Genomic DNA, 15,454 nt, shown 5'->3' on the forward strand with positions numbered 1-15,454 from the left:
CCCTGAGAAAAATGGAACACTTTAAATTGACCCATCTGTAAACCTGATGATAGCTTGGAAATATAAACAAAAATCAGATGAAGCGTAATCTTACAAGTAAGGGTTTTCTTGCAATCTGCAAGGTAGAAATCCAGAACGCATGATTCTTGGTGAAGCAGGAGGACAAAATACAGTGAACGCATAAACATCCTTGCATGTGTGGGTTTATATTCAAATTATAAAATCAGGGAAAGAAATCTAGAAATATGAGTGCAAAGTGTTACATCTACGAGGAAAAGGGGTCATTTGTTTTTGCGCCCAGCCGTACTCTTTAATTTTTTTTAATTTTCAGGAATTATTTTTTATATTTTTAAATTATTTTAATGTATTAATATTAAAAATAAACTTTAAAAAATAAAAAATAAAAAATATTATTTTAATATATTTTTAAATAAAAAAAATATAAAAAATCACTCTGTCAAGGTCAAAAGCACGTACATCCTGGTGTCGTGTGAGCATTTTAATTTTCTGGAATTATTTTTTATATTTTAAAATTATTTTAATGTATTAATATTAAAAATAAACTTTAAAAAATAAAAAATAAAAAATATTATTTTAATATATTTTTAAATAAAAAAAATATAAAAAATCACTCTGTCAGGGTCAAAAGCACGTACATCCTGGTGTCGTGTGAGCATATATATATATATATATATATATATATATATATAGGTCTCCGATGTGATGGTTCATGGTTGTGGTTGGTTTAAGATGAAAACTTTTTCCGTTCTTTTCTATCTTTGGGTGAGTCACTAGTGGAGTTTTTGTTGGTATCGAATTTAAATAGTATTTCACGTCATTCGATGAAAATAATTACCGCAATTAAATATATCTTTATTCCTGTTTTGGTATTGTTTTGTCTCGTCGTTTTGTCTTATAGATCTATAAATGTTTATTTTTTTACCTTTATAGTTCAAAATTCCAATGCTACCGTTTCGCCCCCAAGAAATATTCCAATATATATTTAATCATTAAACACCCTAATTCTTAGTTTAATTTTTAAGTATTTTGTATAAGATACTATAACATATACGAGGATGTGATAGGGAAAAAATAAAAAAGAAATTACATGGAAAGATTTTATTTTTCTTTATTTGTTTAATAGTAAAATGCAAGGTCGAGATTTTTAAAAAAGCTACAATAGTATAATTATGAAATTTACATTAAAGTATGGTAATAAAAGTGGAAGAATGATCAGACTGAAAGGGGATGACCTCGAGTTTCCTCGTATCCTCCTCCGGTGGATTTTTTATTGCCGTTTTAATAGATTAAATTGACCAATTTTCCTATGTAAACAATTACAACATCTACTGAAACCCCTATATATTTCTCTCTAGTAATTCATAGCAATAATTAATAAAAAAAATTTCATGTTCATTTTTAATTTTTTTTTCAATTATTGCATCATGTTAATACCCACTTTCATGACTGATTTGTCAAAGTTTCTCAGGGAAAGACAAAATTCAATAAATGGGGATCAAGGTGTAAAATAAAATGAAAATCTAATTAAAATCCACTAGAAAAAATATATAGTCCACCCACTCTTTTGTTTTCTTACTTTGCAATTCTTTTAGTTTTTGAAATTTTACTCTCAGCATAAAATTTTATTTTGTTAATATTTCAGTTCTTGATTTTAAGAGAAGAAAAAGAAAATCATCTAAAAAAAAGGAGAAAATCGGTGAATAATTATTTTTTCGTGACAAAACTTGTCATTTTAAATGTTAAAGGGTTCCTTTTGGTAAGAAGAGTTCGATGATGATTGTTTTTTTCTATAAACTTGTATGAAAAAAAAAAGATTGTATTCTATTTAGATTTTTTTATTCAGTTATTTTTGTTTTTTTAATAGAACAAAAACTCTATTTTTATTATATTATAATTTGTTTTGGTATATTTACTATATGATTATTGTGATATCAAACAAATGTTCTAACATTGAGTAATAGTCGATTTTACGAATATTTATTTTTATTATCATTAAATTAATTAAAATATTTTTTTTTAAAATAAATCTAATAAAATTTATAAAAAGTTATAAATTTTACGAGTCAAGCAATGATGTCATCTTGAATTATTATTATTTTGTAACATATGACGTAACATGGATAGTTAGTTATGGATCCACTGCGAACACCACTACAGTTTTGATGTGTCATAATCTCAGCCCTTCCAAATAAATGCAATGATTTTACTATATTCTATTCATTGATGATTGATTGATATTCATGGATCTCATCCTAACTATTCTTGTCTACAAGCTAAAAAGTTGGAAATTTAGTGGACCTCAATGTCACATGTCATGTCTAACCTGCTCAATATTTTTTAAAAATACATGGCCATCTTCTTTTTTTTTTTTACATGTGACATAACATGAATATTGGTAATTATGGATCCACTATGAACATTAATGCAACATTTTTTTACTATTCTGACGTGTCATAATCACAATTCACAGCTCTTCATAATAAATTAATGCAACAATTTTACTATATTCCATTAACTGACGACGTGGACGAGTCTCGTCCTTGCTATTCTTCTCTAGAAGCTAGTTAGCTGGAAATCCAGGGCGACCTCGACCTCACATGCCATGGCTAGCTAAGCTCCTGTTATTACTTACTAAGAGAGTATTTGATAAGGTAGTTATGGTTGTTTTTTAAATAATTTTTTGTGTTGAAATGTATGTTAATGATATTTTTTTATTTTTTAAAAATTATTTTTAACATCAGTATATTAAAACGATGTAAAACATACAAAACATATTAAATTTTAACAAAAATTTTTTTTTAAATTTTTTAGAAACACAGTTTCACCTCGCCCAGACATAATCTAAGAATCATATAATTTTTATGTTATTATAATGGGCTGCTGTGTGAACAGCTATTGTCTCTTTGCACCAAGAGAAAATCAAGTTTAATTCGAGAGAGAAAATTGCTACGAGAGAGCAAGAGAGAAAATATGCTTTCACAAATATTAACAGCAATATTTTATTAAAAAATATAAGATGCTACGCGTCTCTCTAAATAAACAACATGGAAGATATAATTCTATTAAAAGTTATTTTTAAATTTTTAGTTTTAAAAATAAATGAAAATACACTATTTATTTATTTTTAAACCGCGATAAATATGATATTTATTTAAATTCAAAAGAGACGGTGAGGGCGAACAGACTACATGATAAATTCAGAAAATAATATGTAAGCGTGGAGTGTGTCAGAGAAGAATGCAATGTAACGTCGTAACGTGCATGATTTGTTTTGGAGAAAACCAGCCATCGCCGCTTAATTTGCTTTGCTCTGGTCAATTGCTTTGAGTATTAATCTAAGAAAAACCCTTCTCCTTTCGCTGTCTGGGGTCACTAGTGAAACGATTCATGCTTGCTGTGTGTGAGTGTGTATTTTATTTTAGATAGTTTGGTCTCGTATTAATTAATTAGCAGTTTGATTTCTTGAATCTACCGTATCTTTTAAATTTAAATAAATACTATCTTTATAATAACACGAGATTGAAAATTATATTTATTTAATTATTTTTAAAATATTATCCTTTAAACTTCATTATTTAAAACATATATACCATATATTCACATTAATTATTTTTTAATTTTTTTATATGAAATTTTAAAATTTTAAATATTTTTTTTTAATTTTTTCAGATTAACCCGGGTTGATTTATAAAATTAAAAATCCGATCCCTTAACCGGGTGAACCCGGATTGATTTCGATAACTACGCCTATAACTTCCCTATAACTCTAGTTGGAAGTTGGAAGAAGCAGGTAACTGTAATCTAAAAAATATATGAAACTATTCATCTTAAAGTATGTTATTATTTTCGAAGAAGTATATATCTTACCATCTAAGTACATGTGTAGGTACGTAGCTGATTTTCTTTTCCTTAAAAAGTAAAATATGGACAAAGCATAGTACCTTACGGAAACAAATACTATTGTTTTTTAGCTCAGTGGGAAATTCATTCAAGCCAAAAAAGTTGGTATCTTCTTAATTAATTATATATTATGATATAATTTTCAGTCAATGCAAATGCAATATTCTCTCGATTTTTTATAACTTGCAATTAATTAATGTTTTGTTTTACTGTAACACCACTAATTAAATGCACACAAGGCTGTCTGGTAAACGTAATTATAAGAGACTATATTAATTAATAACATTCAATACATTTAAAGTTTCGATTTTATTTTAACTCCATCATCAAGAGATAAATCTTTTCAGCCTTTATTATATATGCTTAGTTCAATTAAAACTAATGTACGTCTCTAGCTCTTTTTATAAATCTTGTGTTCGAGACTTTTCTCTGCATGATAAAAAATAAATTGTATTTACGTTCACATATTGCTAAAAGACGGATGAGAATTTTGATTTTTTCTTTTCATGCGAGAAAGAAAAAACTTGCAGAAAATTAACAGTTGCTGCATTTGTGTCAAACGCATCTGGTTGGTCAGGAATTTGAGGTGGAAGGCTCAGCCTCACGTGCCCGACCTAACCCATTTTGCTTTTTTCTTTTCATGTGACAAAAAAAATAAAAAATAATAGCTTCTGCACCTGTCCCAACGCAGCTGGTTGGTCGGGAATTTGAGGTGGAAGGCTCAACCCCGCGTGCCCGAGCTCACCCACCCTCAAGGTTGCGCGCGCGGATCGTTATATAAATCAATTACTGCTTCGCAAACCATGCATATGATCATACGTATTAATCACTAGTGGTAACTAGTTATTAAGCTGGTGTTGCTTTTGCACCATCTCACGCCATGGCCTTAAACATGGTCCTTCTCTGGGAACTCACCATGGCGGCTCTCTTCTTCTTTATTAACTACCTTCTTACTCGCTGTTTGATAAGAAAACTGTCCACCCGTCAACTGCCTCCAGGCCCCCGAGGGTGGCCGATCATTGGTGCTATTCCCGTCCTAGGAGCCATGCCCCATGCCGCCTTAGCCAAAATGGCCAAACAATACGGCCCCGTCATGTACTTAAAAATGGGCACTTGTAACATGGTTGTGGCCTCCACCCCAGACGCAGCTCGAGCCTTCCTCAAAACCCTTGATCTAAATTTCTCAAACCGTCCCCCAAATGCAGGTGCAACTCATTTAGCCTATAATGCACAAGACATGGTCTTTGCAGATTATGGACCAAGGTGGAAATTGTTGCGCAAATTAAGCAACCTACACATGCTAGGTGGTAAGGCTCTAGAGGATTGGGCTCATGTCCGAGTATCCGAGCTAGGGCACATGCTTCGAGCCATGTGCGAGGCTAGCCGAAAAGGCGAACCTGTGGTGGTGCCAGAAATGTTGACCTATGCCATGGCAAATATGATAGGCCAAATTATACTTAGTCGTCGTGTGTTTGTTACTAAAGGTTCAGAGTCTAATGAGTTCAAGGACATGGTAGTGGAGCTCATGACAAGCGCAGGATTATTCAATGTTGGCGATTATATACCGTCGGTTGCTTGGATGGATTTGCAAGGAATTGAACGTGGGATGAAGAGATTACATCGAAGGTTTGATGTGTTACTGACAAAAATGATGGAGGAGCATATTGCAACGGCTCATGAACGCAAGGGAAAGCCGGATTTTCTGGACGTTCTCATGGCTAACCAAGAAAATTTGGATGGTGAGAAGCTTAGCTTTACCAACATCAAGGCTCTTCTTTTGGTATGTCTCACTCTCCCGTCTCATTTTAATTACAAATTACGTACCTAGCTAGATTCTGTGCTTATACATATAAATTGCACATGATCTACCATGCATGCACGGTTTTTTGTTTTATATATATATATATATATATATATATATATATATATATATATATATATATATATATATATATGTGCGATATTGTATGCGAAGAGATGGAGTCCGAATCAATAATACATCAAAATGTTCCACGAAGAAAATATATTATTAGATCGTTACTTACATCCGCTTTTGTTTTATTTTGGAAGAACTTATTCACAGCCGGCACTGACACTTCCTCGAGCATAATCGAATGGTCACTTGCTGAGATGTTGAAAAACCCTCGCATCCTTAAACAAGCTCAGGATGAGATGGATCAAGTCATTGGTCGAAATCGGCGACTAGAGGAATCTGACATACCAAAACTTCCCTACCTGCAAGCCATATGCAAAGAAACATTCCGAAAACACCCATCTACACCTCTAAACCTACCCAGGATAGCAGACCAAGCATGTGAAGTGAATGGATACTATATCCCCAAAGGCACTAGACTGAGTGTCAACATCTGGGCAATAGGGAGGGATCCTGATGTATGGGACAATCCACTAGACTTTACTCCTGAGAGATTTTTTAGTGAGAAATATGCGAAAATCAACCCTCAAGGAAATGATTTTGAGCTAATTCCATTTGGAGCTGGAAGAAGAATTTGTGCTGGGACTAGAATGGGGATTGTGCTAGTACAGTACATTTTAGGCACATTGGTACACTCTTTTGATTGGAAATTGCCAAAAGATGTTGAGCTCAACATGGATGAGGTCTTTGGTCTTGCATTGCAGAAGGCAGTTCCCCTTTCCGCCATGGTTACTCCACGCCTGGAACCTAACGCATATCTTGCTTAAGGATCTATGCATCTATCAAGGTTTCTGTGTTTATCAAATAATGAGTATTCATGTTTTTTGGTTGTCTGCTGGTAATCTTTATGTACGTTGTTAGTTGGCTTAATGGAAGCCTTGGATCATTCCTTAATATTGAGTTATTTGTGATCAGTTTGGTACAAGTAGCGCCCGTGTACGTTTCATTACCACGTTGCGGGATTAAATAAAATTATCCTCGAGCTCTCTCTCGTTTCTTGCCTCTTTTAGTTTTTTTTTATGTATTTGATAATTTATGATTTTTATCTGTTTAGACTCGGGCCACTCTTTAATTATGATTGGAAGGAAAATAAATACACTCATGAGATACACCCACGCCTCGAAAATAGAGAATAGTTGAATTGGTTCATATGACATATAATATTCTTGAGTTTCATGCCTTAAAATATGAATCTAATATCATTACCATATTGAAATCTTAAGCCTTCGAGAGGATAACAAAATTTGACAGAAACTGAAAATATTGAGTATTGTAAGGTGGACCTTCGAACCTTGTAATAATCATTCTCTGTGAGTTTAGATTTGTTTGTCTTCTTTTCCTTTGAAAAAAGATACTACTTCATGGGTCTGAGAGATTCCACGTCCTTTCAACCCTTACGTGTGTACGTATATTTAACTGGTTTGACTTCATAGCACAGCGTTGTTGAGCTCTTAAGGATTAATATATTATTTGTGATTTAACTCCCATCAAATTAGGAGTATTACAAGTCATCATGGTAATTAATTTCAGACTGTTAATCTTAAAAAAAAAAATTATGTGTTTATATTAAAAATAATTTTTTAAAAATAAAAAATATTATTTTAATATATTTCTAAATAAAAAGTATTTTGAAAAGGACCCGACTGCAATCCTACATGTATTATAATTCAAAGTTACCAATATCTTTATTTTGATTATTATAGAGAAGTAACTAAAACACTTTTGTTTATATAATTGAGCGGAGAAAGTGAATTAGTTTTTTAAAACAAAAATTAAAAATTAAAAAAAAAAACGGCGTGACGACAAAAACAAAAATCTCTCAATCATATAAAAGAAAAAAATCAACGAGTTGATTTTCATCGAAAGAAGCAGGACCAGTGAAATAAAATTGGGTCCCACATGGGATTTAAAAGTTGAGATTTCCTAGATAAGGTTTTTTCGGATAAGGTTCTTAAGGCCACAAAACAAAAATGGTTTATTCTACGTGGCATCACATCATCAAAACAAAAATTCCAAAAAGCTTTTTTTAAAAAAAGACAAACAACTGATGAAGTCGGGATTTTGTTGTACGATAATCATTTTGTAGGTTGTGCAGCTGGCTCGGAAGGTTATGCCGTTTGATGTGTTATTTGTTTCAAGTAGAGTATTTGTATATAATTAATTTTTATCCTGGAACTAAAATAAAAAAGTAAAATAAATTTTAAAAAATATGGTGTATTTGTTTTCTTAATTCATGTTGAATTTTGAACTCTTAATCGTTGATCATTTTTTAAAGAAATATTATTGTAAGACTTAATTTCATAATTTTGTAAAAAAAAAAAGAGTAAAATAATATACAATTAATATAACTTTTATATCATTATAAATGTTTGAAAACTTGAATGTCCTTAATATGGGTCGATATAGTTTAATCTAGTATAAGAGATTCTTTTCTTGATTTTATAACCTATCAAAACAATATTCAATTTACATTTTAAATCGAGACTTATGATATGATATTTTAATTGATTTAAGTAAAGATTATTTATAACAAACCTATGCTATAAAAAGTTATATTTGAGAGCTTTTAGTTATTTTTGTTCTGTCATGTTTTATTTTTTTCCAACTTGGTAGTAATTAATGTTTTGATTTTTTTTTTTAAAAAAAAATTATAAAACGCAAAAACAAATAGAATTTTAGTTTCTAGAATAATTATTTTGACTTGGTTTAATTATTATTATTATTTTATTTTAGAATTACCGTTTGTTATACAAGGGAAACTATAAGAAGAAATTCTATCCAAAATATATCTTTTCATTATATGGTATAGATTTGAATGAATATTTTTTTTTTAATCAACAATTAGATTACATTCAGTTTTAATATTCAAATATCAATTAGGATTTATATTATATTATTCTATATAAAGGGGTTAATAGAGATATTTTTAAAAACACGTGTCTTGATCAATTCAATCAGCCTCACCTTATCTCGTGGCTTGGACTATTTTTAACGGCTTAGATATTCCAACTCTTATACTGCAATGAACATTTGAAAGCACCTTAAAATAAATAACTTAATATTTAATTAATTTTTCTTGCTTTCTTGCTGAGCAACACTTGATAATTAAAATATTCAATGTATGCATCTTATTATATTCAATGGAACTTATAATATCAACTTTTATTTCATTTAAGTGCATATATAACAAATTAATTAGAGGTCATGATCATGACGTGGATTTTTTATTATTAAAAGTACTCTGCTAATATCTCTCTTCAAACACAAATATATTTATATTTTAATATAAAAAAATTAACTTCGATAATGGACGCATCGATGAAAACAAAGCACATAACATTATATTTTTATTTTACATACTATATATTATAAATGCTGGTGATTAATGATTGATTGATGAAATTGGCATAATTGTCTTCTGCCTGCCCTGCCCTGCCCTCTCTCTCTGGATTGGATTGATTACTTGGTCAATTTAGTAATTTCATTAAACTATTTTCACTTTTCCTCTTACACGTAACAATCTTGTAATCAAGGCATCTCATATTATTATTATTATTTAAAGAAACTTTTTGGACTTGTAGAAACATTGTATCTATGAATTATTAAGGGACATTGTTTACTACAACAATATAATGATAATTTAGCCTTTTCTCTTACAAAAAAAACACATCTTTTAAATGCATTGAAATTTTTTTACAGAGCTTATTAGTTATTATTAAATTAATCAAGAATATATATATCTTTTATTTTAATTACAACATGAAACTACCAAAATATCCTTGAAAAAAAAAAAAATTAACATCAAATGACATTTTCATATTTGCAAAATGTTTTTTTTTCTCTTATTGTAATATCAGCTAAGAGATAATTTAGTATTTGATCAAATGTAAAAAATAAAAAGTGAAACAATTAAAATGTTCTTAAAAATAAAAAATTTAAAACTAGAGTTAAGGAGCTTTTCCATCTTCTTACAATGTTTTTTTTCATTATTATTAAATTACCTTAGGAGCAATTTGATAATTAATTAAATATAAAAATAATTAAAAAAAAAGTACAGCATATAAATGCGCTCCTTAGTGCTTGGAAGGCATTTACACTTTTTACAGAGTTCAAAAAAATACCCTTCCATCATGTCATTAGAAGCACCATTGTGTCCCTTTTTATGTAGAGCGGTGTGTGTCAACATTGGTGCTCCTATTTGTCACCGATGAACTTTTTTTTTTTTTTCTCTCTTATCTCCTAAAAAATGCAGATTAACCCTGTTTGTTACTGGTATTTCAACTTCAATCATTCTTCTTTTGATTTAAATTTTTTTTTATTGTCTCTTTTATAGAAGTTTTATTTGTTTTCACTTTCGTCATTCCATCGCAATTTGCTATATACTATTTTTTTTCAATTTAGTCCTCATTCTTTTGATTTCTAGTTTTTTTTTCTTTGCCCCTTTTTTAAAAGTTTAGTTGATTTTTAATTTTATCATTCAATCCAAATTGATAGTATTATGTTTTCCAATTCGTTCCTCATTGTTTTGATTTTGATTTTTTTTCTTGGTTTTTTTGTAAATGTTATTATTCTTTTCAATTTTATCCTTCAATCAAAAATTTATATTAAATTTTTATATCAATTTATATCCTCATTCTTTTAAGTTTTTTTGGGTCCTTTTGCTAAATTGACTTTTCTTTTCAATTTTACCCTTCAATCAAATATAAAATTTATTTTTTATTTCAATTTTAATCCTCGTTATTTTTATTGCTATTTTTTAAAATTCTTTTATATAATTAAAATTATTTTTTTTCAATTTCATCCTTCAATATTTGATTGATTAAGAATTATACTTTATGGTTCTTTGAATCTAATGACTTGGTTCACCAGTTTGAAAAGTTAACTTGAGTTTTTTTAAAATATTTATAATTCTTTTTATTTTTTTTATTAAGTTATTTCAATATCATGATTTAGGTTGCAGGTTTGACAGGATATTCTGGGTTGGCTCAACCCTGATTAGCAAGGTTACAGGTTCAATATGTTAACTCGAGTTAACGAGGACCTATTTTTATGTCATTTTTTATCTTATTTTGTTCTTTTGTATTTAACGGGCTATGAATTGAGATTATAGTTTGTTTGTTTTTGAGAAAAATAATTTTTTTCTCGGGTTTTTTTCTATTCTCTTTTCTTTTTAAATTTGATTTATCTATTATTGTTTTCTAGTTTTTTATCTAGTTTAAGTAAAATTAATTTATTAGAACCATTCAAATCTATAATCCGAGTTATATATATTTTTTTTATAAAAAATATACGTGCAGTGCATTAACATTATTATTTCCAACGGCGAAGCACGGACACTGAGCCTGGTGTATTTCTAAATTAATACGGTTTGATTAAGAAAAAAACTGACTAATAATTATTTCCAACGGTTCAAGAAAAATAAAACCGTGTACCGTGATTGTGTAGCTGAACAGAAAAACAAAGATTGTCGGCACAGCACGCAGGTGATAGCTTGGGGGGGTCAAACCTTTCATTTAGTCCTAAAAGTTCTTCAAAGCTTTTTAAATCGTGTCAATACTGGCGGGTTCCCTTCTGCATATATGCAATGCACGCACAACCACAACTTATGGATCTCTAACAACGCTGAGTTTTGATATCACTAATCTCTCCTTTCTAATGGATTGAAGATGCTGTGCTGTTGATTCACTGTGAACAAGGGGAAACAGGATTTATGAATTCGAAATAGGATATGAATGCATAAGGATTTTTGAAATTGGAACTGCTCAAATTGTACCAAAGATTCAGCTGAGTTTTACTGTAAAGAATGAAAAATGATGTTCTTTGAATTTCTGCCAATTGTTTGTGTATATATTTATAATTTCTGCATGTCTTCTATTCATCTCTTAATCCGAATTGTCGCAAAAAGAATCTTGTGCTAAAGAGAAAAGGGGAAGCATAAATTCTACCAAAAGAACAAAGATCATTTCCTAAAAACAACATCAAATTTCTTGTTAGTAAGTCTATAGCAATCAGAATCACAAGATACATTCCTAAACTGGAGAAGAACAAATACAATGAAAAACAAAATGCACCCTTTACTTCCCTAAATATTTTGTAAGCAATGACTCATTTTGAATAGTTACAATGTTTAGAGATGAGAGAGACAATAGCACACTCATTTCACAGGTATACATCCACATTGAACTACCAAATTTCTGCTGGCTGCTTCTGCATATCCTACAGCTTCCCCTCCCATTTAAAGAAAACAAACTTATATAGTACTTCTGTTTTCCCTGCCATTCACCCTCTACAAACTCAAACAAATACATCATTACGCCGTTTCTTTGGATTGGCTTCGGGGTTTCCTTTTCTCATCATTGCCACAAATTCATCGTAGTTGATTCGGCCATCCTGAGAAAATAATATTCAGGATTTTGTCATCACAAACTGAAAATACAATATAGGATTAAAGCTATTGACTAAAATTTAATTTGGTGCTTACATTATCTGCATCTACTTCAGAAATGATTTCCTTTATGTCCCTTCCATCATGCATGCCAAATTCGCGCAGAGCTTGCTCTAGCTCTTCAGTTGTAATGTACCTACGTATATGCACAAGTTTATAAAAATGAGCATTTGTATTTGATTACCAAGGTTGCTAAACTGATGTAAAATTTAATGGAGCAAATTTCATATTTTTTTAATGTTATTACCCGCTATTATCTTTATCGAAGTGTTGGAAGGCAGTGTAAAGATGCTCTTCTCTATCCATTCTGTTCATATGCATTGTTGCTGTGATGAATTCGTCATAGTCTATGGTCCCATTGCCATCTGCATCAGCCTGTTTATGGAGGAAATAGGAGGAAGAAAAACAACAGAGAAATTATTAACAGATTCTGAAGATATATAAAAGAATTCAGAATTTTGCACGACTATATATCTTCTCCAACATGATGTTTTGATCTTATGCATCGAGATGGACTAGAACTTACAGCTTCCATCAATTGTTTAACTTCATATTCAGACAGTTTTGTCCCTTGCTTAGCAAGTCCTTGTTTCAGCTCTTCAAGTGTTATGGTACCACTGTTGTCAGTGTCCATGCCCTTGAACATTTCCTTCAATCCCATGATTTCTTCCTCTGATAGACAGCCAGCAATGACCTAATCCCATTTGTGAAGAGGGAAAGATAAGCACAAGTTCGTGCAACACATGTTTAATTTATTTCAAAATGGTGAAATTTTGCAGTACCCTTAGAGCAACTTTCTTGAAGTTATTCATTGCTTTGAATTGTTTGAGCCTACTCAACACTGCATTGTCAAGAGGAGTATCAGGAGCTTCTCCATCCTCCTTAATCCATGGATGACCTAATGAAAACCAAACACACTAAATCAGAAACCTGCTCAATAGTTGCTGATGGGTGAATAATATCCTTGCATTATTAAAAACTGGATGTCTTGTGAAATCACTACTGCATATAATTTGAAGATGGTAGAGCTAAAGCGCACTTACTGAGAACCTGGATGGCAGTCATCCTTTGCTTGGGGTCTGAAGCTAGCATCTTCCGAACAAGATCTTTTGCTTGAGGTGATATTGAAGGCCAAGGATCACTAGTAAAATCAATATGGCAGCGTAGGATTGCATTGAATATCCCGTGTTCCGATTCTGCCAGGTTAACATTAGCATAAAAAATCTCATTGATACCATCTATGATTAGAAGAGAAAATTGGTAAAGCAAGATTTACCTGCCCAAAAAGGAGGAACACCACTTAGAAGAATATACAGCATGACCCCAACACTCCATATATCAGCTTCTGGTCCATATCTTCTCTTCAAGACTTCAGGTGCAATGTAATATGCACTCCCAACAATGTCTTTGAATACTTCTCCTGTCAGGAAGGAAAGAAAAAAAAACCCGTTGTTAACACCTGTACCAATGACATGCCTGCTATTCTCCCATGCCTTTCTTCATTCATGGTTCGGTCGATATTCTGGAGAGGAAAAAAATGAGAAAGAAGGTATCATGAATAGGATTGCAACCTGACTTGTAGAACACAGAAAGGCCAAAATCGGTAGCCTTGAGTGGGGAGTTCTCATGTTTGTTGAGCAAAAGGAAATTTTCCGGCTTGAGATCCCTATGGATGACTCCCATGGAATGGCAGGTGTGCACAATTTGAACAATGGTCCTAAGCAGAGAAGCTGCAGCACGCTCCGTATAATGACCTTTGGCAATAATGCGATCGAAGAGCTCTCCTCCAGCACATAACTCCATCACCAAATGAACCGAATGTTTATCCTCGTAGGCTCCCTTGAGTTCCACAATATTAGGCTGACCCGTTAAATGGTGCATAATCTGAACCTCCCTCCTAACATCCTCCACATCCTCCTTGTTAACAAGCTTTCTCTTGGCTATTGTTTTGCATGCGAATTGCTCGCCAGTGACCTTGTTAGTACACAAATGTGTGATACCGAATTGTCCCCTACCAAGTTCTTTTCCAATGGTGTAAATGGATTTTGCATCTTCCATCGGACGGCCTAAGACAGGTCCAATAGGGGTAACCTTGGCAGGCTTAGGGGAAGCTCCTGGAGGGGGTGAAGGTGGGGTGGTGGAGGGAGCGTCCAGCTGACCATTGGTACGATTAGTACCCTCGGTGGTGTCGTCCTTGTTAGCTGAGGCATCCTGGGCACCACCTCTGGAGCAACAGTTGCCCATTGTGGAAGGGAAACAAAATGGGTGGCGGCGACGGTGGTAGTGGTGGATTAAGGAGAGAGTCCCTTAATTTTTTTTGATTGGGGGGAGGGAAGATGTGTGAGGAAAGAGAGGATTAGAAAGAGTCATAAAAATGTTAGGGAGAAAATGAGTGGAAACAGGTTGGATTTTGGTGCAAGGACTGAAAGAGGATTGACAGTGAGGGATTTTAGGGTATGGCGTGTGCATAGTGTATTGAATGAGTCTATTTTTGGCGCTTGTTCTGAAATTAGTGGGAAGCAAATAACCATTGTTGGTTGAGAGAGTTTCCCGGGAAAATTAAATGACCGTTTGTTGTCTCTTTTTAAAGTTCAGTTAGTATTCCCTATTGTGAAGATATTAATAGATCGCACAGCTATTGTCATAGTTAGCACACTTGCTAAAATGCGGGGACAGATACCTCTGTACTAACCCACAATGAGAGTAGATTGCTGGATTTTTTTCGTTTGTTAGGAGGCTGCAAACTTATCAACTCTTCTTCGCTGTGCCGTGACAAGTATTTCAAGGATTGCCCTGGCCTAATTATACAGAGAAAATTTATTAACAGGGGTCATATGAAACAGAAATATTAGATTGCTTCTCTCTGGACTGGCCTTTTCAACAAAACAAAACCAGGTTGCCATAATTTGCAGCATAATGCATTCCTTTTCTGTCTTTCTTCTTCTTCCTCCTTTTGTTTTATTGATCGGGACAACAGTTATGGGGTTTCAACCCCTTGAAACCAGAGCAAACTTGAAGTCAAAATTTACTAATTAAACGCCAACGCCCCTGTTTCATCAAAATACACTGCGCAAGCATCACAACTTAACCACATTCGCACTATCGCGTAGGTTCTGGTGTTTATCAGCTGAATGAACACCCACTATAATTTACTT

The 15,454-nt window shown here is 32.2% G+C and overlaps 2 protein-coding genes across 2 annotated transcripts; one reads left to right on the forward strand and one right to left on the reverse strand.

Moving 5' to 3' along the window:
* Positions 1 to 4,670: 4,670 nt before the first annotated feature.
* On the forward strand, positions 4,671 to 6,849 carry LOC7475030 (flavonoid 3',5'-hydroxylase 1). Its single transcript, XM_002313968.4, has 2 exons — positions 4,671 to 5,701; positions 5,992 to 6,849. Exons 1-2 carry the CDS (start codon positions 4,802 to 4,804, stop codon positions 6,619 to 6,621), a joined length of 1,530 nt encoding a protein of 509 aa, XP_002314004.3. The 5' UTR covers positions 4,671 to 4,801; the 3' UTR covers positions 6,622 to 6,849.
* Positions 6,850 to 11,816: 4,967 nt separating this feature from the next.
* On the reverse strand, positions 11,817 to 15,412 carry LOC7475029 (calcium-dependent protein kinase 34). Its single transcript, XM_002313229.3, has 8 exons — positions 13,871 to 15,412; positions 13,576 to 13,719; positions 13,343 to 13,495; positions 13,082 to 13,197; positions 12,826 to 12,993; positions 12,547 to 12,674; positions 12,336 to 12,435; positions 11,817 to 12,244 (listed from the first exon to the last, which is right to left on the reverse strand). Exons 1-8 carry the CDS (start codon positions 14,541 to 14,543, stop codon positions 12,149 to 12,151), a joined length of 1,578 nt encoding a protein of 525 aa, XP_002313265.1. The 5' UTR covers positions 14,544 to 15,412; the 3' UTR covers positions 11,817 to 12,148.
* Between the last annotated feature and the right edge of the window lie 42 nt (positions 15,413 to 15,454).

Source organism: Populus trichocarpa, chromosome 9 (assembly GCF_000002775.5).
Source record: "Populus trichocarpa isolate Nisqually-1 chromosome 9, P.trichocarpa_v4.1, whole genome shotgun sequence".
In the NCBI taxonomy this organism is placed as follows: domain Eukaryota; kingdom Viridiplantae; phylum Streptophyta; class Magnoliopsida; order Malpighiales; family Salicaceae; genus Populus; species Populus trichocarpa.